This window comes from Durotheca rogersii (genome assembly GCF_024521655.1).
Source record: "Durotheca rogersii strain YMJ 92031201 chromosome Unknown GGS23scaffold_2, whole genome shotgun sequence".
NCBI classification, from domain to species: domain Eukaryota; kingdom Fungi; phylum Ascomycota; class Sordariomycetes; order Xylariales; family Xylariaceae; genus Durotheca; species Durotheca rogersii.
Window position 1 is genome coordinate 2,790,360 of NW_026251233.1, and position 23,317 is coordinate 2,813,676.

At 56.3% G+C, this 23,317-nt stretch overlaps 6 protein-coding genes across 6 annotated transcripts; 4 read left to right on the forward strand and 2 right to left on the reverse strand.

Annotated features, from left to right (window-relative positions):
* Nucleotides 1-646: 646 nt before the first annotated feature.
* Nucleotides 647-3,578, forward strand: GGS23DRAFT_612983 (uncharacterized protein). Its single transcript, XM_051520527.1, has 2 exons — nt 647-1,350; nt 1,437-3,578. Exons 1-2 carry the CDS (start codon nt 1,308-1,310, stop codon nt 3,437-3,439), a joined length of 2,046 nt encoding a protein of 681 aa, XP_051376539.1. The 5' UTR covers nt 647-1,307; the 3' UTR covers nt 3,440-3,578.
* Nucleotides 3,579-5,434: 1,856 nt separating this feature from the next.
* On the forward strand, nt 5,435-6,433 carry GGS23DRAFT_199823 (uncharacterized protein). Its single transcript, XM_051511771.1, has 3 exons — nt 5,435-5,829; nt 5,890-5,984; nt 6,093-6,433. Exons 1-3 carry the CDS (start codon nt 5,521-5,523, stop codon nt 6,154-6,156), a joined length of 468 nt encoding a protein of 155 aa, XP_051376540.1. The 5' UTR covers nt 5,435-5,520; the 3' UTR covers nt 6,157-6,433.
* A 5,387-nt stretch (nt 6,434-11,820) lies between these two features.
* Nucleotides 11,821-14,405, forward strand: GGS23DRAFT_199925 (uncharacterized protein). The gene is made up of 2 exons (XM_051511772.1): nt 11,821-12,008; nt 12,057-14,405. Exons 1-2 carry the CDS (start codon nt 11,949-11,951, stop codon nt 14,268-14,270), a joined length of 2,274 nt encoding a protein of 757 aa, XP_051376541.1. The 5' UTR covers nt 11,821-11,948; the 3' UTR covers nt 14,271-14,405.
* A 715-nt stretch (nt 14,406-15,120) lies between these two features.
* GGS23DRAFT_550229 (uncharacterized protein) lies at nt 15,121-18,432 on the forward strand. Its single transcript, XM_051515272.1, has 3 exons — nt 15,121-15,870; nt 15,935-16,676; nt 16,811-18,432. The coding sequence occupies exons 1-3, from the start codon at nt 15,712-15,714 to the stop codon at nt 17,737-17,739; spliced, it is 1,830 nt and encodes a 609-aa protein (XP_051376542.1). The 5' UTR covers nt 15,121-15,711; the 3' UTR covers nt 17,740-18,432.
* A 465-nt stretch (nt 18,433-18,897) lies between these two features.
* Nucleotides 18,898-19,633, reverse strand: GGS23DRAFT_593102 (uncharacterized protein; the record flags this gene model as incomplete). Its single annotated transcript, XM_051517991.1, has 2 exons — nt 18,898-19,107; nt 19,355-19,633. 2 exons carry the CDS (start codon nt 19,631-19,633, stop codon nt 18,898-18,900), a joined length of 489 nt encoding a protein of 162 aa, XP_051376543.1.
* A 1,242-nt stretch (nt 19,634-20,875) lies between these two features.
* On the reverse strand, nt 20,876-21,138 carry GGS23DRAFT_550236 (uncharacterized protein). Its single transcript, XM_051515273.1, has one exon. The coding sequence runs from the start codon at nt 21,111-21,113 to the stop codon at nt 20,955-20,957; it is 159 nt and encodes a 52-aa protein (XP_051376544.1). The 5' UTR covers nt 21,114-21,138; the 3' UTR covers nt 20,876-20,954.
* Nucleotides 21,139-23,317: the final 2,179 nt, after the last annotated feature.

Here is a 23,317-nt window from a genome sequence, read left to right on the forward strand (position 1 = left end):
GCCTAGATAGAGGCTCGGTAATCGGTGTCTTTGTCTCATGGCCCGTTGCATACAGGAGGTATGCGATTCTATGTGATGCGCCCAGGAGCGGGTGAGGAGGACTCGTATTTAAGTGTAGGTAATTAGGGGAAGAGTTAAAACATTCCATGTGGTACCTGTAAAGAGATTCTTATAGAATGTACCGATGTACCTGTTCTAACCCTTTTCCTTGAAAGAGCTAAGTGGGTTATATAATAGAGGACAGGTTCGATTCCTGATAGCGCTACTTAGTAGTTTCTATTATTTAGTCTATCTGGTAACTTCGTCTAGGCAGCAGGTACTGCGTACTTTAAACTCTAGAAGCTACTGGTTCGAGCTAGAGTGCCGCTTTTGTAATAAGGTCCTTTTAGGTGGTACGTATATACTAGTATAGGTTATACGATAGTAGTAGAGCGTATCTTATTTTTATAAGATCTTATATTCCGACGTTACTGGAGTAGGTAGTGTTTATAATAACGCGCGGGGGCGCGTGCCTGTTATATGGGTCGAGTTAAGTGGGTTATATAATAGAGGATAGGTTCGATTCCTAACAGCGCTACTTAGTAGTCTTTATTATTTAGTCTATCTGAAAGAAGGCGGGTACCTTTGGTACCTATATTAAGTACCTATGGTACTTGCCTACCTAGGTACCTGGAGGTAGTAGTGTATATACATACGTCCATGGAACTGGTTAAAAGTTTACCGCATAAGAAGAGACACCTAAGGCACCCGAAAGCTTCAAACAAGTACGACTAGGAGGTGCCTATCTAGGTACCTAAGGTACCTCCCTCCTAAAATGGATACTGAAGCTTGCCGGTTGACTCACACGTTGGTCACCTGTAGGCAGGTGCCTACCACAGCCACACGCAGCCTCTACGATAGGCAGGTACCTCCTGAGGTACATGTACCATGGTACTTGGACGGTGAAGCTACCTCGCCATATTTTTACTATAATCCATAAGGATACCTCTAGTAAGAGGTACCTACCTCTACCTAATGCTTCAATGGGAATGCTGGAAATCCATGTTTCCCTTATAGGAGGTACCTGGTATCTTAGGTATCTCTGCCTAAGGCGTGGTGGGGTGGGGGGAAGAGGTTGACACTTCGGCGTAGTCAATCCTCTCTTTCGTCATCCCACCGAAACTTCAACGTATTATTATAAACAAGCATACACTTCTTCTCTTCTCTCCTCGTTTTCTCTCCCCTCTTCTCGGCGCGAGTTGTTGCTCATCGCTTCTCCTCTATACAGCCTCTACAAATCCGCTTCCCGGAGCGATTGAGTTCTAGAAATGGATCCCAACCACGACGATCTGCTGCGCCGGCCCCTCTATGGTACATTCCCCTCCTCTGCCTTTCCCGACCCCTCCAAGCGTCGCAAGCTGCTTAAGGCCTGAGTGTCTGACCTGCTGCCGGAACAGTCTACAACCTCCCTGTTCAGGTCCTCACCACCCTTTCACTAAAGAGAGAGGGCGATATCGCCGTCGATTTCCGAGAGCCGCCAGCTAGAGAAACGGCCGAGAAGTCTATACCAAATGCCCGGGAGCCAGCCCCGGGTGCGTCGCCCAACAGCTCGCCATCCGACGCCAGAGTTGCCGTAGTGGGGCCTCAGTCCTGCTCTCTCTGCGCGCTCTCCTTTGTCAACGTTGAGGAGCAGCGCGGACACCTCAAGTCTGACCTGCACAACTACAACTTGAAACTAAAGCTCCGGGGTCGAAGCCCCGTCTCCGAGGCCGAATTTGAAAAGCTGATCGCTGACCTGGACGAGAGTCTTTCGGGCTCCGACGACTCAACCGACTCCGCCGAAGAAGAGGACGACGAGACCGGCAACGGTGGCAAGGAGGGCAACATTCTCACAGCACTCTTAAAGAAGCAGGCTACCCTTGCGGAAAGAAATAATAGCGGCGCCCAGGACGATGTAGGTGAACATCCGAGGAAGAAACAGAAGGGCAGCGGCAAACCGCCACTACTGTGGTTTAGTTCCTCTGCGCTGCCTCAGAACACCTATTTCGGTATCTATCGTGCCATATTTACCGCGGAAGAGTCTAAGGACGAAAGCCGAATCGTCGAGACCATCGAGAAGAAGCAGCTAGGGCCGGTGGCTGCGCCGAAGCCGGGTCCGGATGGCAACCTAGCACCGGCCGCCTACAGGGGACCTCACTTTTTTCTCTGTATGATCGGGGGCGGTCACTTCGCAGGCATGGTAGTGTCACTTGCCCCGCGACAAACGAAGCACGGGACAGGAGGTCCTTTGAGCAGGGAGGCCACCGTCTTAGCGCATAAGACTTTTCACCGATACACTACGAGGAGAAAACAAGGCGGTTCACAGTCGGCGAACGACAACGCAAAGGGCAATGCGCACTCGGCCGGTTCGAGCATTCGTCGGTACAACGAGCAGGCCTTGACGGACGAGGTACGGCTTCTCCTGCAAGAATGGAAGGGCCTCCTCGACACGGCAGAGCTACTGTTCATCCGTGCGACGGGATCCACGAACCGAAGAACACTCTTCGGCCCCTACGAGGGCCAAATCCTACGGGCTAACGATCCGCGCATACGAGGTTTCCCATTCAGCACCAGAAGAGCAACGCAAAACGAGCTGATGAGGTCCTTCATCGAGTTGACCCGGTTGAAGGTCCGCGAGATCGACCCGAACCTAACTGCGGAGACGGGCGGTGAATCGCCGGCAAAGGCAACCGTTGTCAAGCCCGTAAAGCCGACCGCTCCAAAGCTCAGCGAAGAGGAAGAAACGGCATTATTACACACCTCGCAGTTACAGGCATTCATACGAAGATCAAAGCTCCCCGCCCTGTTGTCCTACCTGAAGAGCAACGACCTACCTGCCGATTTCCGCTTTCAGCCGGCGGACACGCAGCAGAACCACCACGCGCCGACCCCTTTACATCTAGCCGCTAACCAGAACTCGGCGCCACTGGTATCGGGGCTGCTGGCGAAGGCGGGCGCGGACCCGACAATCCGGAACCTGGAAGGCCGGACGGCATTCGAGCTCGCAGGCGACCGGCCGACGAGGGACGCGTTCCGGGTGGCGCGCGACGAGCTCGGCGAGGCGCGGTGGGACTGGGAGGCGGCCCGGGTGCCGGCGGCGCTGGCGCGGGCGGAGACAGAGAAGCGCGACGAGCGCGAGCGCAGGGAGGGGGAGCGCAGGGAGGCGGAGAGGCGCCGGGCCGAGGAGCAGCGGCTCCGCCGCGAAGGGCCCAAGGTGCCGGACCGCCCAGACGGCAAGGGGCGCGGCAGGAGCCTGCTCGACGGCGCGGGCGGCGCGCCCAAGTCGGCGCAGGAGAAGCGCGAGGAGGAGGCGCGCGGCCTCACGCCCGAGCAACGGATGAGGCTGGACCGCGAGCGCAGGGCGCGCGCCGCCGAGGAGAGGATACGAAGGATGGCGGCCGGCGCCGGCGGTAGCAGCTAGACAGGCCAGGCCTGCCTGGTACTCCTCGAGGGCCGCAAGGAGAAGGGGGTTCAAGCGTGTAATGAGGTGGCAGGTGAGCGAGTAATTGAGCGTTGCAAGTAGCGAACTGGGATACTGGTCTTACCCCCTGAGGGGCCGAAGGGGGCAGGAGGGGGGGAGGGGGGCGGGGAGGGCTGCCCCCCCCCCCTCTCAAACCTAATAGAAAACAATAAACAAGGGAGCTTGGAACCGGGAATAGGAGGCGAGGCAACAGGCTGACGGGGACGGAGGCGGACGAGATGGCGGCGTTGTTCCAGATCGACCAAGGCGTATCGGTCTCAGCCGATCTCGATCAATCAATTGTCATCCCGACCCTTCTCCTCCCTCCCTCCTCCCGCCCCCTTTCCCCCCTGCGTTACCTTTTTTTTTTTTTTTTCAGCTGTGCGGATGCGGTGGGCGCCGACCAAAGTGTGTCTGTGTCGGTGTGGATGGGTAGGCGTGCGATGATAGGCGCGTAATAATCGCCGCCAACTCGGTTCTGCTGCAGCCAGCGCTACACACACGTCGTGGCGCCGGCCCGCCACGCCTGCTGCTGCCACTGGCTCGCGTGCCGCTCACCTACCCTCCCTCTCTCTCTCTCGCGCGCGCGCACCCGCACGCGCCCGCACGGCAGTGCGTAGGTGGGTATGCATTCATGTGTGTATCGGTATGTCTGTGTGCGCGTCCCGCGACTTGTCGCTGCCGCTGCCGGCGGCCGGCGGGACTGCCGTTCGCTCCCTTGCCTTGGCCTGCCTGCCTGCCTGCCTGCCTTCCTACCTGCGCGCATTCGGCAGTGGGCTGCAGGCTACAAGCACGCCTCCGCGCGTACGCCTGCGTACGCACAGTGTGGGCTTCCGGCTGCTGCTTCGTCTTCCCCTTCTCGCAAGCCACGGCACGCCTTCCCATCTACCATAGCAAGTCGCCCGCCGTTTGCTCGGGGGCGTAGGCACGGCGCGCCACGCCGGCGACTTAGGTCGGCGAGGTCCTGGGTAGGCACCTAAGGTGTGCGCGCACGCGTCGGGGATAGATGCATGTAGGCGGCAAGCCTTGGCCTGCTCGCTCGCGGACGCGGCGTGCATCTGGGGCGCGCAGGAGATATATGTGTAGGTATGCCCGCGACAGGGTGTGTGGCAAGCGAGGCGGCTGCGAGGGTCTTTTTCGCCTTGTCTGCCTCCCCTTGCCCTCCGTGCAGAGGTCAGGAGGGAGGGGTTGGCGCCGGGCGCCCAGGTGAGGTGTACTTGCTGCCTCTGTCGCGGCTGGCGAGCCTGAGATGACGAGCGGCGGCGGCGCGCGCAGGCGTGCACGTAGGGCGAGGTATTGGTGGTGGGGTTCCGGGTCGGAGGGTGTCGTGATGGGGTGCGGGATGTGTGTGCGTGCCCGCCCGCGTGTGTGGGTAGGTGGTGTGTGTTGGCCAACACGTAGGAGGTGCCCACGTACGGACGGGTGTATATTATGGCTTGTCCACCTGTGTAGGTACCTATCTCCTAATGTCTAAGATATGTCTGCGTACGTGACCCTCCCGGCATCTCTGTCATCTCCCCCTCTACCTCGAGTATGGATGTACGTACGCGCATACACACGCCTACACACACCTACACCCTCCCGGGTCGAGTTCCCGCTAGCATCCGAGTTAGGGCAAGGTAAGGCGAGGATAGCTCTCTCTTCCGCCCTCTGCCCTCTGCCTCCTCTCCCCACCCACACATCCCGTCCTACGGACTATTTCCGGCGCGCGGGGATTAATCATCATGACGATGATAGCGGCGGCAGCGAGGGGGATTCGCGGACCGGGAGCGGGAGGAGGTCTTCCCAGATCTGGGCGTGGAGGAAGATGAACGGGGGGGTTAGAGGAGCTTCGGACGAGTTTGGGGTAGCGGATACCAAGTCGCAATAGGAGGTGGAGGGGGAGTACGAGCAGCAGCGGTGGCAGCAGCAGGCGAGGCAGAAGGAGAAGAGCGCCGTGTGGCGCGGATAAACTCGAATCGAGATACCCGAGGTCTCCGCTTACTGTTGCCAGACGTATTTGGTTTCCGGGCTTGTTGGATGTGGTTGGATGCGGTCGTAAGATGACGGATGATGATGGGCTTCTTCGAGGCTGGCTGAGAATGCCTGTGGCGTGTTGCTCACTCTTCCCGTCTCTTTCTGCGTTTGGGTGCCTTCTTCTTTGCCTCTGCCTGCGCCTCTCCCTCTCTCTCACTCTCTCTCTCACTCTCTCTCTCACGTTAACTACCTACCTACCTAGGTTTGGAATAGGCAAGGTGTATGTTCTGTCCTGCTCTGCTCTGCCCTGTATTGCAACATTTCGCGACCCGTGTCTGCAACGCTTTCCTGTAACCCGTCGAATCGTAGGTAGTCCAGAGACGCGCCAAGGCGAGGTAGGGTTGGTTTCTCTTAGGTAACTCTCAACTAACTAACTGAACCTGGCTTACTGCGAGGTACTGCGAGGTACTGGGCTGTTCGCAGGCTGCTCGCAGGCTTACCTACCTGATACCGATTTCGTGCGTGCGCCCGGTAGGGATCAATTGAGTAGGTAGGTAGTCTCTTCCTAGTTGCATGCGTTCTTCTCCAGGGAGGTAGCGAGACAGGGAAAAGAATCTGTCTATTCTAAGCTGCGATGTGACGGCTGACGTCCTACCAGCTCGTTTCACCATCAGAATACGAGATGGACCAAATTCTCTACCAGATCGTGCTGCGCGACCTGAGAAATATTGCAGGACTGCCTGTGTGGCGTGAATTCTCATGATGCACCGTCGATATGCTGACACGTCAGGCGTGTTGCGCACCGTGACAGTGATAATCGGAGAGAAAATCATAAGTTTCGACAGCTTGCAACTCGCTAGGCGAAACGGCGGCCGATGGAAGAAGCTATTTGGGCTGCCTGTCTCGTCGCCCGAGAGCCGGAGAGAGAATTCACATTCTCCAGCGTCCGGGCCGATCCCGAAGCTCATCCGCTATTATGCACCACGCATTTCAGATGAGAATGTCCGTTTACAGTGCCTACCTGCCTAGTTGGGATTATGTTCTTGGAGGAGCTTTTGCACCATGTGGCCGAGAGTCCGTCGAGCTGCTCTCGGATTGCTGCTTCGACTGTGTCAATCGAGTTCCCGATCTAGGCAGATCTGATCATCGTGACTTGGCCCGCCTGGACCAATAGCGAGGCCCTGTTCCTGCAGGATTGCTGTCGTCAACCTTTCCCTGCCCACCTAGTTCCCGTCGATCAGCACTAACGTTGGAAATAGGGATCAGCCATATCAACTGACGACTGAAGGAGTAGAACGAAAGCTTGTTTGTTGAGGCAGCGCTGGTTTTCAGATGCCCGAGGGGATATTAATAGTCGGATCATGCTCATCTTCCTGTTTCGTTCGTGACAGGAGACGAGATCCAACTGCCCTAATCATCTCAACCGACGACGTAGGTAGCGTGTCTGTCTGCTGGGGAGCGAGAGACGAGAGTGGCCTTGAGAATATGAGCCTGCTACATGTTCACGAATATGGCCGGATTGCGATATCACCTAGAGCACGATGTCACTCGGTAATTTCGTGCGCTTGCCGTAGTCTTCTACCGTCAAAGTCGAAAATCGCCCGCCCGCTTCCCTTTCTCTGTGTTTCCGCGAATGGCTGTTGGCGAGAAGGTCGTGTCGAGAATGGGGAAAGGCGACGACGAGCAGGCATTTCCCGTCCCGGCCCCTCAGATCCGATGGACACTAGACAGACAACTGCTAATAAGACGACGTACCGGACCAGGCATCCAGCGTACTACTACGTAACAATATCTGAAAGGCCTGGAAACAGCCTAAGGTGATGGGGTTGGAAGAAGGTTAAGGGTTAGGCGCCGTGTCATCCGTACCTCGCACTTTGTCGTACTGGTCCGAACCAACGTGCTACGTAGTATGTGATATTGTCGATAATAGCGACCTTAATGGATAAAGAGGTGGACATTAATCAGATTGTACCTGCATTTCGGAAAGCTCGCTTGCTCCGCTTCCCCACCGGAAGCTCGGCTTTGGGTCGAGAAAAAGAATAGTGGTAGAAGGCTCCCTGGTCCCTCTAACAGTGCGCAGCGTCTCCCCCCCTTTTTATTATTATTATTAATACTTCAGTTGATCGGGGGCAAAAGTTCCAGTGTATCCGAAAGAACCGCACACTTAGTAGCAGCAAGGTAATTAGATACCTAGGAGGTATATGGCCCAGAGAGAGAAGTCGAGAATCGAGGAGACCGACTGTTAGTGATCAGACACCAAGCTGGGTCGAGGAACACGCCTTGGAGGCCCCGAGACTCTCTCTCTCTATATTCGGCTTAGTGCTCGGCCGAAGGGGGAGAATTGTGCGCACTGATCTGGCGCTACGCTCTGGGCCATCGCTTACGAGGTAACCTCACTGGCCTGCCCGCGCAGTCTTCGACGCGACCGCGGGTACCGTAGTCTGTATGATCATAAGATGTTCTCATAAGATCCACGCTCTATTACTTTTACCTGTATGTTTTGAGCGAGATGAGAAAGTTGGTGTCGTTACCAGTCTATCGGAATCGAGAGGTCTGGCCTCGCATGCACGCCCGAGTCTTCGTATAGGAAATGAGACTGCCGTTCGGTCGTAGTATGCCCTTTTACATCAGACAGTTTGGAAACGGATGTCAGGCGATAAGATCTGATTATCCCAACTCGCCCCAACTGAGACTGAAACGAAGCTTGACTATATCGCGCATTTGGCAGACAGCGGGATCGCGTAATAGGTGGCGATGAGGTTTTTGAGATAGGAGACGGAACGGTGCTAGCTACTACCTACGTAGGTATAGCACGCAGCAGCTGTACCATCGCCGGTGAGGTCGCATCGCCCCAGGGTAGGTCTCAGGTAATGCGTGTGGCTCGTATTCGTCCTCTTCGGCCGTGCTCGCCACTGCGAAAACCGGTTTAGCACTAGAGCCAGGGGGGTTTACTCCGTAGTAGGCTAGTCGACGACGGATAGGTTAAGCGGCTGGGCTCTCGGTGGTTACCGATCCTGGAAATCCGACAACCAGGGATCGTCCCCGTCCTTGACCACGGGCGTGCTGCGCAGAACTGATCTGTACATGGACGACATCGACGGATGGGCCGGGAGAGAATGATGCGCATCCCGGGCTGATTGGATGCTCGCCTCCGACCGTGGCTTTCGCGGGATCTGGCCCTCTCGAGCTTCTCGGGACGGGTAGGAAAAGGGGGAGGAGGGAAGAGGGAAGAGGCAGAAAAAAGGAAAGAGAATAAAAACAATAGTGAAACTACTAGGAGGTGCAGACGCCGAGAACTCGTGAGCGACGGAATCGGAGGTTTTCTATGGAGTGCAGCCGACCTAGGCCATAAAGAGAAGGGCCATCCTCCAGCGGGCACGAACGTGCGGATGTACATGTGAATAGGTACCTAGCCTAACATATCTACCTCCAACATCCAATTGCTCACCTACTCATATGTATAGGTAGGTGCACACCACCTGGCTACCAGGTATTTATGTTACGCCTATCTTGAATTGCCTATTCGATATTTATATATATATAAATAGATATATGTATCCTTGCGTTAGGTAGGTACCTATCTAAGATACATACACGTAGGAGGAGGGACCTGATCTCGATGAATGTCTGGAAGTTGGGCACCTAACCCACCTAACTGCAAGCCCGTTAAAGGGGTATGGGAGATTTCGACCACCGGCCAGCAACGCAGAGCCGCCAAGGTCCTCTACCCGTGGGGCATCCATGCGTGGACCGGGCCACGCGCAGGTAAACAGGCTCAAGGTATCTCCATCCCCTAACCATGAATGCTTGTCGTGCCCATCATCGCCAAGCCAGGTTTAGCATGACACATGGCAGCGGGCAGGTGTCCCGAATCTTGGGTTAGGGACCTACATCAAGCAGAGGAGGTGGGTAGGTATGCGATCCGATGTAATCGCACGGGATATCTGGGTACACAGCCTCCTTATCCTATGCGGTATCCGTGTGGAGGCGTAGCGAAAAGCAGCGAAAAGCGATAGATAGATCGGTGATGCATTATTACATGCATGCTTGCATTGATTTAACATGTGTCTCTGCACGCACCCACCGAAGACAGATGGTTCCATCGCCGTTGTCCCGATATACACATTTTTAGGCCAGGTACTTCAAATTAGGTAATTACGTCGGGTACATCAGGTGCCCCCTCCTCCTCCTCCTACTTGCCTTGTACGTGTACGTAAGAGGGGTACCTCCTCTCAGGATAGCTCCTAGAAGGTATGTACCCCGAAGTATGCAAGTTCGGTTCCCCGCTAAGAGAGATACATTAGGTACCTCCTGCTTACATAAATACCAAAGGTACATGTTACCTAAGCAGGAGCAACCTCAGGTAATGCGTAATGCAGCATCCGTATGCGCACCTCGTTTATTTTTGTGCTTGCTTACCGTCTAGTCCTCCAGCTCCGTCGCTCGAACTCGACGCCGCCTCCTCTTCCGGCTTTTCTATTCTCGTCGCCTCATCCGCTGAAGCCCCCTCCCCGAATTACCACATCGTGCCAGGATGTTGTGCCTCGTGCCTAGCCATCCGGCTCTTATCATGAATGGCGTCGCGTCAAGCCACGGCGGGGGTTTTAACGGGAATTGTTGTTTTCATCCCTCGCCTAGATCTTAGAAGATGCCTGCTTAGCGGATGCCCGGTATATCAGAAGACAAAACCAAAGTGCCGTGCCATCTCCCATGCTACGGTTTGGCGTTTTAGCGGGTAGAGCTATTTTAGTAGAGTCGCCTTCTCGCTTGTTTTGCCGTTCGGCGGCGTGGTTCGTCGACGCAGGCATCGGTAGTCTACGAACTATGCCGCGACGCCCTCAATAAGGCGGAATGGAAGAAGACACCGGCTCCTCTTGCTGCTTCTACTCATACAGGCGGATTGGGAATCTATGGGTCGCCACCATCGATCTATCGAGTTTTGCTGCTGACCGTCACCTACGCGTGGTGCCGGTACCAAGGACCGCGTAGGTTTGCCCGGATAGGGGAGACTGACCATGACAGGAAATCCTTAGATGGTGCGAAAAAAGAAAAAAAAAAAAAAAACCAGAAGAGGCTTCTCTTGCTAACGAATCAGCGATCTCGCGCTGTGGCCCCCGCCCCTGGCTATAGGATACTACTCGACGATGGTGCCGTTACCTGCATTAGGGCTAAAACCTCAGAACGAAAAGTCGAGGTGGCTATGCTCGTTTCAAGTTGAACAGAACAGCCATCTACCCCCCCCCCCCCCCCTTTCCCACCCCTCTCTTCGTTAGGAAAGGGGGGGGCACCTCCGAACCCTGAGCCGGGCTTACTTGGCTTCTGGTCCTCGATCTTATGTGCCTCTCCGCCGAGGGCGGGGAATGGCAACATCTGATGATGTTCTTGCAACGAACCGGCTCGTCAAGGTCGTCCTGTTTTGCCTTGACTGGTAGGGGATAGAGGGGGGGTTTCCTGTCCCAGGACTACCCTCTCGGGTCCGTGACGATTGGGTGAGCAAATCCCATCGCCCGCTTCACTTCTACCTGTTACCACGACATAACGCATACCCGCGCACGATACGATCAGGTTGTGAGGCGGTGACATACCAACCCGGCACGCCTACTCGTACATACGGGCGAGTCGCTACGTGGGTCTGTGCTGTGGATGGTAGGGCTTGGCTAAGATTTCTGGCGACAAAGCGCAAGCGCTAGCTTTCTGTTTACTATGTATGGCAACAAACTGGGCGTAAGGATAAGTAGGTACCTATCTACCTATGATTCGTGCAACCCCTCCTAGATCCAAGGTGCTGACCGTCGTAGAGCCGAAATCGAGAGTAGACAGGGGCTGTTATTGGCGAGAGGGCGCCTGCTGAGGCCAATCTGACTGGCCAGGAACGGCGGACAGATTGCAGATGATCCTTGGCTGCCCCCTGAAAATACCACACCAAGATGCAAGACAACCCCAGTTAACAGCCGCGCGCTCCGTGCTTTCGACTCGGTCCAAACTGCTGCGGTGTGGGGATTCTTCAACTTCACCTCTGCTCCTGAGCGAGAAGGGGGGGCCCATGCCATATTCGGGTCCTCCTCCTAGTACCTGAGACCCGTGTGGGTTAGCTTTTGGCTCGGCCCTGGAACAGGGGACCAGAACCTGCAGGCCCAGGCACGGATGCTTTGGATGGACGGTCCAGTCAACAGATCCTGGCGAGCCAGGGTTGTGCTCGTTGCTTCTATGTGGATAGGTACATGCATACCGAGTTCTGGCTCCTCGCCGGAAGCCCATGACGACCTCCTTCTATATATGTTGGATGTCCTCGTCCGCTGTTTGTCTCGAGGAAAGTTTCTCTCACCATCGACATTTTCTTTCCTTTCCAAGGTAGACATTGTTTTCTTTTTTCTCTCCACGGAAGCCAAGGTCATTCGTTTACTTGCTTCCCAACCGAGTTTCCTTTCCCGTTTTACACAATCGTTATAAGAACCAATACGCTCATACAGCGCCAATTTCCCAACACATCGTACACCAGGGGCCGAGTTGAAAAATGAAGAACGCGCTGTCGCTCGTCGCCTTGGCTGCTGGCCTCAGCCAGGTCGCGGCTACTGTAAGTCACGCCTCTCCGGGGTGGTTATGCAGCTTCTAACCGTCGTAGGGCTTCGGTTTCCACAACGCTCCCAAGTTCACTTGCCCGGACAACACCGACAACAAGTGCATTCTCGACCAGGACCGTGGATTCGACTGGTCTGACCTCCCCTTTGGCGGGTTCGACTCCTACAAGGGGTTCAAATGGAGCGGCTTCACTTGCAGCGAAAAGTTCGGCAAGCGGGATCTGCTGACCGGCCGCTCGTTCCAGAGCAAGTGCATTACCGGCAAGGCTACGAAGGAGAAGAACAACAGCCCTAAGATTAGCTGCGACAAGGACCAGGGTGTCCAGAAGACCTCGATCAAGAAGTTCCAGGTTTCGCCCGAGTTCGACTGCGATCTCGAGTTCCACTACACTCTGCCTGATGGATCGTCTTGCAAGCACCGTTCCGCTTGCAAGGCTTCCGGTACCGTTGTCGAGAACACCCAGTGCGGTGGTGCCACTGACGTTACTATTGTCTACCCCGAACAGCCCAACAAGCCCAAGAAGACTTGTGACTTCGGCATCCACCACATCGACTTCGACTGCAACCCGCCCAAGCCCACGAAATCCTACCCGGTTATCAGCGCTTCGACCTCCTCGCCAGCCACCAGCTCTAGCAGCGCCGCCATCCTGAGCTCGACCAGCAGCGTTCCCGCCCAGAGCTCGTCTAGCAGCGTCCCTGGTCAGAGCTCATCCAGCAGCGTTCCTGCTCAGAGCTCATCCAGCAGCGTTCCTGCTCAGAGCTCATCCAGCAGTGTTCCCGCTCAGAGCTCGTCTAGCAGTGTTCCTGCTCAGAGTTCGTCCAGCGTCCCTGCCCAGAGTTCATCCAGCAGCGTCCCTGCTCAGAGTTCGTCCAGTGTTCCTGCTCAGAGCTCTTCCAGCAGCGTTCCCGCTCAGAGCACCAGCAGCATCCCTGCTGGCAGCACCAGCTCTTCTGTCGAGATCCCTTCCTCCTCCGCCAGTGTCCCCGGTGTGCCCTCGTACCCTGGCCAGGGCCAGAGCACTGTCTCTTCGGTCGGTGCCTCTAGCACTCCCGGTTCCAGCAGCTCTGCCGTTGAGACCACGAGTTCCGCTGCCGGCTCTACCAGCTCTGTTGCTATTCCCGGCACCAGCTCCGGCGCCATTGTTTCCAGCTCTGCCACTGAGGGCACTAGCTCGACTGCCGCCATTCCCTCTAGCAGCGCTGTTGTCTCTTCGTTCTCTGTTACCAGCTACCTGACTACCTCCACTGTCTTCACCACCTCGGTCCAGACCATCACCAGCTGCGGCCCTGAGGTTCCCGATTGCCCTGCCGGCTCCACCGCCGTCACGACCGTCACCATTCCCATCTCGACCACCATTTGCCCGGTTACTGAGACCATCGGTGTTTCTACCCCCGCCACCCAGGCTACCCAGTCTGCCTCCGTTCCCGCCCCGGCTGAATCTACCACGGCGCCGATTGGATCGTCTACTGGTGTGCAGCCTATCGGATCGTCGACCGTTCCGGCTTCTTCCACCGGCAGCGGCCCTGCTCCCCCCGTCGAGACCCTACCCTGCCCTGATGTCGTTCCCTCTTGCCTGAACACCTGGCTGTTCGTCGTTGGCTGCAAGGACAACACTGACTCCGCCTGCTACTGCCCTGACACCACCTTCGTCAAGAACATCTTCACTTGCCTGTACGCCCACGGTGAGACTGACCAGGTCATCTCCGAGGCTATTAGCTACTTCCAGGGTATCTGTGCCCCCTTCGTGCCCACCAACCCTGGTATTGCCACTGGTGCTGAGACCATCACCACTGTCCTGACCGCTACTCCTACCGCTCCCCCGGCGTCGGTCACCACCATCGAGATTGCCACCACCGTTGTTGTCCCCTGCACCAACGAGGTCGGCGAGGAGATCCCCAGCTCCAGCAGCACCGTCACGATCCACACCAGCCTCACCGTCCCCGGTATCGTGTTCACCACCGTTACCGATAGCCCCAGCGCCACTAGCGTCGTCATCGTCCCCGGCACTTACTCTGCCACCGTCCCGGCTGCTACGCCTACCCTGGCTATCCCGATCTCGACTCCCGCCGGTGGTGCTCCTCCGTACCCGATCGCCGCAACCTCGACCTTCTCTACCGCCCCCGCCGGCACTGGAGGCGCCGTGGTTCCGTCCGGCACCGGTACCAACCTCCCGATCGTCACCGCTGGTGCCGCCCACATCGGTGCCGGTATGGGCTTCCTGGGTTTTGCCGGTGCGATCATCGTCGCTGCTCTGTAAGTTTGCAGACCTGGCTATGAGTATCCATCGGAGCTTAGCCACGCAGGGCAATCTTTTCTTTCTCTGTACCATATGACCGCTGCGTACCCATAAGATTCTTACGATCCTTACGAATGAGACTTGCATATTTTGGGAGAACCTGGTCAGCAAAAGAGGGTTTCTTTTTTTTTTATATTTAATATCGTGGTCCGGCACACACGCATCACCGCAGGGGTCATCTACATTGTCACTTTAGAAGCTCAGCCGTAGAGGACAAGGGGCGGGTATGCATGGTTCTGTGCCTATACCGCCTCGAGGGAGGCGAGGAAGTGTATAGAAGGGTGGACGGGACCTGTAGTAATAGTAATACCCCCAATGAAAATTGGCTGAGCTTGAAGTCTGGTCGTGTTTCGAGTCTGCCTGTGGTTGGTACTGTCAAGCGGGTAAAGCGATATTGTGACATCTTTGTCGTTCATTGCCGGCGGTGTCAGTTAAGTCTGATAGTAACTGCAGTGGTTACTTTAGGAGCTGGAGGCTACCCTCCTTGTCGCTTGGTCCAGTTTTTCCAGAAGCATCTGCTCACCCAATTTGTGGAGTCTCTGTGCTTGTCTCTCTATGGCTCTTCATTGAATTTATGTGAGGAGTATTCATGGTTCCGCTTCACAATATATACGTGTTGCTAGTGACATCCAAGAAACACTAGTTAACTTAACGGAGCCAGCTGCTCATATGAAGAGGTTACTATAACCCATTGTTTACCACCCACATTCAGCTTGCCTATTCACTCGGGATACGACTAGGCATGTATCCGGGAGCAGGGTTGTCTGAGCTATCTGGTTGGAAATGGCGCTCTCCATCACCTGCCCTAGGTGTTGGCTCAGGCAAGGTACGGACGATACAAATGGTGGACATACACGCGCCCTGATGATGAATCTGAACTCAAGTCTCTTGCTCAGGCACTTCTACTAGATGGTGGCTGCCTTCGTTGAGCGGAGTACATTCAGCCATCGATTTCGAGCTGGGGGATCTGTATCGTGCCTGAGGTACAACTGGAGTATCAGGTACCCGGTATGGTTTTCATACTGTTTAGATCCATCTTTGGCGGTAAATTCTGCCTTACTGTGATTCCAGTCACTCTCCCTCATCGTCGTTAAACCCCTTCCTCCCTCAACATACTTTTCGCAGACCTTTCTCATCATCGTCCACCTCTTTTGACATCTCTTACGCCGCCTGTCTCACCCTATCTTGCCTGCGTCCTCTCCATCTTCAGTGCGTTTATCTATCGGTAACCGCTCCGCCCACCAGCTAGCAAGAACCGTCGTGATTTGCGGCAGCATCTTAATCTGAGTACCCCTTCGATCTATTCGTCCCTTCAGGAGTGTCAACATCCCCGATCCCTTTATCATTGCACACCTCCAGCCTAGGTTCCGTGGCATTGCATTACAATTTTCCCTCTATCGCCATGGAGGGAAGCTCTACCGCGGTTGATGGAGGTTCCACCATCGAAGAGGAAACAAAAACCCTCAATCTGATAACTTTGCTATCTGATCCAAGCCACCCCAAAAGTCACCTGACGAGCCAGAACGATACGGCCATTTGGTTCTCCAGGATCCCTCTAGACGTATGGACTTACCACAACCAGTCAACCCCAGCGGCTCTTGTTCATTAACTAATATTGTTTCCAGGTCCGGCTGATGATTTACGAATTAGCTGTCTATGTGGAAAAGCCTATTGAGCCCAGACAAATTCTCCCTCGATCGAACAAATTCTGGTGGAAAAGATCCAAACCCGGAGAACCAGTTGGACCGCAGTTGACGGTGGTGACCCTTTCCCAAACATGCCGGCGGATTTACTTCGAGATTGAATCTCTAGCCGTATTCTACCGCATAAACACCTTTCGGTTTCGGCCGCCCTTTGATCCTACGCCATATTTGACCGCTATAACCCCATGGAGACGACAGAATATTCGTTCTGTCCAGTTCCTCATGCGGGGTTCGTATCCGGACACTTACGCTTTCTTTATTTCACATTTCACCAACAACATCCACACCGTGGCTCTGTTGAACCAGTGCCGGCTGAACACAATCACGCTAACCTTGGACCTGAGCGCCCATTTCTCGAGCACGCGTGGTCACAAATACAATTGGACGCCCGCCGCCAACCCCCCCATTAATGGCATTGTATTTCAAACGCAACAGATAGGGGGGTTGCTAAGAGATTTCCTTAACGAGATTAATAATACCGACTACCACCGGGCAAGCATGTGGAATATGGAAAATCTCAGACTTGAGGTTCTTATGGAAGATCGCACCTTTAAACTCGGATTCCGCCCAAGCGTACAAATAAGCCAGTTCCAGGTGACCGGCGAAGACGCCCCTCCAGAGGTAGGCCAAATATTTCAGTGGTTGAATAATGTCAACCATGCGTGTAAGCTATATCCCATTAACCCCGGTCGCTTTGCCTTTCTTTTGTAATCACACACACACATATTATACGCGCGCGCGCGTGTGTTCTTGACATTGACAGCTGCTGATTTCTAACTCTTGTGTATCAACTGCCAGTCATCATCCGGAAGAGGAACCTTGAAATAACTCACGCCAATGGAGGCTGGGAAGCATGGAAGGAAAGGGTCTCAGGCAGGCAGCAGGTAGCTAGAGCCTTGGAACATGCAAATATAGACTTCCCAGGGGACGACCGAATCGACCAGGACCTTCTCGCCAGCTCTACCAGCAGAATCTCGTCAAGGACAAGATTCAGGTCAAGACGGCCAGATACTAAACTGGGCGTGAATGTGCGGGTCAAACCGAAGTATTCGTTGCAGGGCAATCTCGTGTGGGAGGTCGACCACATCACTGATATCCGATGGGGCGAGTCTGATATCGAGTGCCGCGTCACTTGGGTGGATGAAGGCGAGCCATCATGGGAACCGCTGCACACGCTGGCATGCGACGCCTTGGAGGTCAAGATTCGCGCCTACTACATAAAAATCTTGGTGCCAAACTTGGCTAGACGCAGGTGGGAAGATCATCGTGCCCTCTTGAGGCAGAGGGAAGCCATGGTTTCGCCGAAGGACATACTCGAAGCCTTGGGTGGCGACTCGCCAGCCTTTCACGACTTGGAATTCCCATCACGTGTTGAGACCCTCAGAAACACCTGGGAAGAACTAAAGTTCAAGTGGGACATCCAGCTCGCGCAGCTGCGTTCACAGGTATCTGAGGAAGAGGGAGAGGGAGAAGAGGAGGAAGAGGAAGAAGAGGAGGAGGAAGAGGAGGAAGAGGAGGAGGAAGAAGAAGAGGAAGAAGAAGAGGAAGAAGAAGAAGACGACGAGGAAGAGGAAGACGACGAGGAAGCGGAGGACGAGGAAATGGAAGAAGAGGAGGAAGAAGAGGGGGAGGAGGAGGAAGAGGAAGAAGAAGAAGAAGAGGAGGAGGAGGACAACGACGACTACGACGAGTTAGATGAGTGGACGACATCTGCGAGACTGGCCTAGCCGGGAACCACAAGTCAAACCACTCTGATAATCTGGCTCACGGACCACCACCTAGAAGACTGGGGCCAGGCGGTCCCCAAGGACAAATCTGCCAACCAGCTCTTCTCACTATTACTATACCTGTCATCTGAGCTCAGGACCACGCTCGGGTGGATGGGCTCACCAACATTTCAGGTTTTATTTTTCTTTCACCAAGGGCGGGGGACGTTGTTATAGCTCCTCTTACGAGATTCTTACTTTGATACCCTCTCAAGTTTATCTGAGTCTACCTCAGTATGCTTGACTTCACTTCCCCCATTTCCCTTTCCCCCTTTCACCTGATTTCATCTTGTTCCATCAATCTCTCGGTTGTTCATCCGTTTGTTCACTTCACTTTCCATTTCCTTTCATCTCACTCTTTCCGGCCCCCCGTAATGCTACCCCTCTCAAGATTGAGACTATTGAGATTGCTGCATCCCATCAGGTGGATAGCACTCTCCGGATGGCTTCCTGGGCGGCTGTGAAAAGAACAAAATAATCCCCTCAAAAGCACAAAAAAAAAAAACGGAAAAGAGAAAACCACCTAAAAAAAAAGTCACTCACTTGGTCTTCACCATTACCAGGGTCTGGTCAGATACGCGCCACCCGAGTTGACAAGACAATGCCAGGCCTACTGTCAAGGTACCCTGTGTTACACCCGGATCCCTGGACCTGGGGGTCGCAGTTGTAAATAGGTACTACTTGTTGATAGCTAATAACACAATATTATAAAAAAACGCACCCAGCTTATTAAAACATGATTTGAAAGGGAGCCGATTCCGTCTTAAATCCCCTGTAGAATGAACCCCGATAGCCCCTACAGAGAGGTGCTGACATGTATGATAAGAAACCTCATCCAGTCGTCAATAAGTAAGTATCGTGAATCATTTCTTCCCTCATAAGCAATAGCAGAAGTCGGGCCAGCCCACCCCGTCCTGTCCCGTAACCCATTGTAAAATGTACAGCCGCGACATCCAACTCCCTCGAAGCCACAAGAAAGAAGGGAAGACAAGACATGCAATCCCCGACATGTATGACATACGTGCGCTATACCTACCCAACGCCCAAGAGCCGACCGTACAAGCAAGTAAATATGCCTACCATCAGCGCTATACTCCAATGCGACAACCGCCTCGCCTCTTATCCCTCGGCACCCGAGCTACTGCTATAACTACTGCCACTGCCGCTGGCGCGACCATCTATAGTAGAGATGTACAGGGCCTGTCCGAGCTCGCAGCGCGCCCGGCACACCTCCACCGGCACGCGCGTGCGGAACCCGGAGATCTGGGGCGGCAGCCGCGCGACGTCGACCTCGGGGCGGAAGGCGACGGACCAGTGGTTGAGGGACCGCTGCGGGGGCCGTTTCGTCAGCGAAGTTGGTGTCCGCCCGCCGTCCCCCCCTCCCTCTCCCTCTCCCTCTTTTCCTTCTTCGTGTCACCTCGCTTCGTTGTCCGATATCGGTGGCGTGGCGGAAGGGCGGGGGGAGGAGGCCTGAATGTCGGCCGGGGGCGGGGCGAGAAAAGGGGAGATGGAGAGATGGAGAGAGGAGGGAGCAGAGACGGAGGGCGGGAGGAAGGGGGAGATTCTCTCGACTTACGCAGCCCTTCCGCCGCGAGATCCCTACGACCTCGCCGCCCCAGCCGGCGCCGCGTCCTTCGTGCTCCTCGGCGGGCGAGAAGAAGCACAGGAGCGGCGCGGACCGGGGGGTCGCGTAGGAGCGGGAGGAGGAGGAGGAGGACGCGGAGGAAGAAGCATCCGTCGCTTCGTCGGGGCCTGCGTCCTCGGAATCGTCGTAGCTCGCGTATCCGCGGCGCGGCGCCGGGCCTCGGGCGCCGTAGTAGTAGTAGGAGCGCTGCTTTGCGAGTCGGTTGCCCATGGGGACGGGGAGGGGAAGGGGGGACGCGCGTCGTCGTCGTCGGGCGGGCCGCGACGGAAAAACAACAAACAATGCCCGACCCCCCCTCAAAAATGAACAACGAGAAGAAGAAGAAAACAAAAAAAAAAACTACGATATGGCAATTGCAGCAACCAGCCGCAGCACGAGCGGGCGCGGTGTTGATGGTCGCTAAGGCGTGCAGGCGAAAACAGCGAGCGGCCAGCAGGTAGCCGGGGGGGGCGGGCGCAAGCGAGGTGGGAAGAGGAAGAAGACGAGCGCAGACAAACAGACGGACGAGACACGGCAGCCTTGGGGACATTCCACGAAGCGCCCCCCCCCCCCCCCACCTTCTCTCTCCCCTCGCGTGCCACCGGCAGACAGATGACGACCCCGCGGCGAGCCCCGGCAGACGCTGTGGTAGGCCCAGAGCCAGCAGCGGCCGCAGCCTCTCCCCGCGCCTCCCAATAGCAGAGGCGCGCTCATTCGTCGCCCCCTTCCCCCCCTCCCCCCTTCGCGAGACGCCGACGCGGCGCGTCTGGCCGGTCCAGCAGCGCGTGCGCAGGCACCGCCCTCCACCCCAGCCTCGCGAGCTTGGCTGTCGCCCGGTGGCCGTCGCGGCGCGGCGAGAGCGGGGTGTGGGGTGGGGCTTGGCGGGGGGGTAGGGAATAGGGGGGAAGGAGGGCGGCGGAGCCGACGATGGCGCCGACACACACGCCCACGCCCACGCTGCATGGAGGCGCGGGCGCGGCACGCCCCTGTCTTAGCCTGAGCGGCCCGAGAACTAGGGGTCGGGGGCGCGAACCGGCGAGGCCGCCGCCCGTTGTTTGGTTGCCGGGTTTTAGCCTAGAGGCCGTGGACGGACGAGGAGCCGCGACGCGAGGAATACCGCCGGGGGACTAGGCGGCGATGAGCAGAGACACCTTCGCTCCCCTTCACGCACGCAGCACGGAGCCGCAGAACCGCGGCCGTTGGCGATAACAACCAACCAACCCCTATCACCGCACGCAGTATCTCTTTTTCTCGACGCCACTACCATCATACTCGTCGCCTGTGCGCGCGCGCGCCCCCTCGTAAAATACATAGTGTTCGTCGTCGTAGGAACGTTAATGTATGTGCCTGCGAAAAAAAAAATTAAGAGTGCAAAAAAATAAAAGACCGGCTCGCCAATCGTACAACTCCCGTCTTCGGTATCCGTCCCTCTCCCCTTCCCCTTTCTTTTCCCCTTCCCCTTCCCTTTCCCCTGCCCCCCCATGCCATCATCCTCCTTTCCCCCTTATCCTCATATACCCCTGAACCAATTCCTTTCCTTCCCTCGTCCCGCTCACAAGAATCCCTTCGTCAGGCTGGGCGTGCGCTTGAGGCTGCTCTTGCGCTTCGGGACCTCGATGCCGGCGCCGGCGAGGCTCGCCGCGTCGTCCGCGTCGCCGTTCGCGGCGGCGCCGGCCCCGCTCCTCCACGCGTTGTTGTTGAGGCGGCGCATGGCCGCGCCCTCGAAGCCGGCGGCGGCGGCGGCGACGACGCCGCCGCCCGCCGGCGTGCCGACCCGCACGCTGCCGTTGACGCTGCCCTTCTCCAGCCGCAGGTGCTTCCAGCCCTCGAGCTCGCGCTCCATCCGCAGCGTCTTCTCCCGCTCCTCCCGCAGCTCCCGCTCCGCCCGCCGCGTCGACAGCTGGTTCTCGCTCTCGCTCGCCTGCAGCTCGTCGATCGTCATCAGCAGCTTCTCCACCCGGTCCCGCAGCCGCGCCACGTCCTCCTGCAGCTGCTCCGCCTGCTTGTCCTTCCGCTCCACCTGCGACTGCAGGTCCTTCACGATCCGGTCCACGTTACGCACCGAACGCTGCGACTTGGACCGCTCGTCCTCCTGCTCCTCGAGCTGCGATTCGAGCTGCGTCGCGCCTCTGGTAAGCTTTGCGAAAACTACGGCGACGATAGAGATAGGGAGTGGGGGGAAGGAGGAGGAGGAAGAAGGAGAGAGGAAGAGTCGTTAAGCGAAGAATCTCTCGATGGCGACGTCGCGCCGCGTGGAAATTCGAGCTTCGGGGCTGGTGAGGGTGGACCGATGTACTTACTTCTTGGATGCGTTTGTGCAAGAACTTGATATCTTGGCTTCCGCTTGAATATCCCTTAGTCTCCAGATCGACAAGCCGGACTTGCACCTCGTTGAGGCTCTTCTCGAGAGCTGCCTTTTGCTTAGACAACCCAGCGCTGATCTCGCGCTCGGCCGCAATCTCCTTCGCCACTTCGTTGGCCAGCGACTCGGCTCGCCTCATCTTCTCTACCGCCGCGACGGCAATGTCTTCTTGTTGGGCGAGGCTAGACTTCAGCTCCAGTATCTCCTTGTCGGTGTTAGCGGCGTTGCGCAATGCTGGGCTCTCGCTCTTGGCGAGATCCTCGAGCCCCGCCTTCGCCTCCTTGAGTCTCGCCTCGATACTGGCCTTCTCCCGAACTAGCACGTCGCGCTCCGCGGTAATGTCGTCGACGGAGCTGCGAAGGGTCCTAACTTGGGAGAGGAGGGACACGACCTTGCTCTGGGCCTCGTTGTGTGCGCTAACTGCCTCGTCGCGCGAAGCGACCACGTCAGCAAGCGTAGTCTCGAGACGCGATTTCTCCTTCGACCACGTTGCGCTGTTGAGCACCTCGTCGTCCCACTTCGATCGGAGGTCGTCGAGTTCTTCGCGCAGTCGAGCGATTTCGGACTGCTTGTAGAGCTTCTCCTCACGCGCCAGGTCGAGTTCCTTGGTGAGCGTAGCGAATTCGGCCTGATACTTCTTGCGCGTCTGCTCCATGCTCGCCTCCTTATCCTCGAGGTCGATAGCCCTCTGGTTCCTGTAGTCCTCGAGCTCGTGCTGGAGACGCTTCTTGGCCTGCAAAGCGGCCTCTAGGTCCGTCGAAATATCTTCCAACTTCTCCTCGAGACGTTGGTTTTGGCGGAGCATATCCGTCATGCTCCCGTCAGACTTGTTCCGCTGAGACATGATCTCGGCGTAGGCCTCTTCTGCCTCTTTGGCTTGGGACTTGGCAAACTGCTCGGCCCGTGTTGCCTTGAGGACGGCGATCTCGGCCTGTTCAAGTTTACTGAAATATTCGTCGGCGCGGCTTTTGTACATCTCGAGGCTAGAAGTAACGTCTGCCAGTTGAGAAGTTTCGGCATCGAGTCGAATCTGCAGATCGGCGAACTCCTCAAGTAGCTGGCTGCGGCTGGCGGACTCCTGCTCTCGGGCGGCAGTCATCTCTTGTAGGTCCGACTTCGCGTCACGGAGCTCAACCTCGAGCCTTGCGCGCTCGTGCCTCATCTTCTCGAAGTGTTCTTTGACGTCGCTTAGCTCGGTTATAGCGTCGTTATGAGTGTGTAGAAGTGTACGTCTGGAATCCTCTTGACTGTTGAGCAGCTCAAGGATCTCTTCGTGGGACCGAGTCTGGAGGTCGCGCACGGACAACTCGCCACTCCTGATAGTCTTCTCTAGCTGAGAGACTTTCCTCGTAGAATCGTCGAGCATATCGTGCAGGCGGTTGTTGACTTTCTCCAGCTTCTGTATCCGGCGAATGGAGGGGCTGTCGTCGCCGAAACTCGTGTCTGGAACCGTCGTGACACGTTCGAGTTGGCTCTGGAGGTGGCGGTTCTGCATCTGCGATATCTGAAGTTGATTCTGCAGCTCTTCGAGCTCGGTCTTGAGGTCCTGCCTA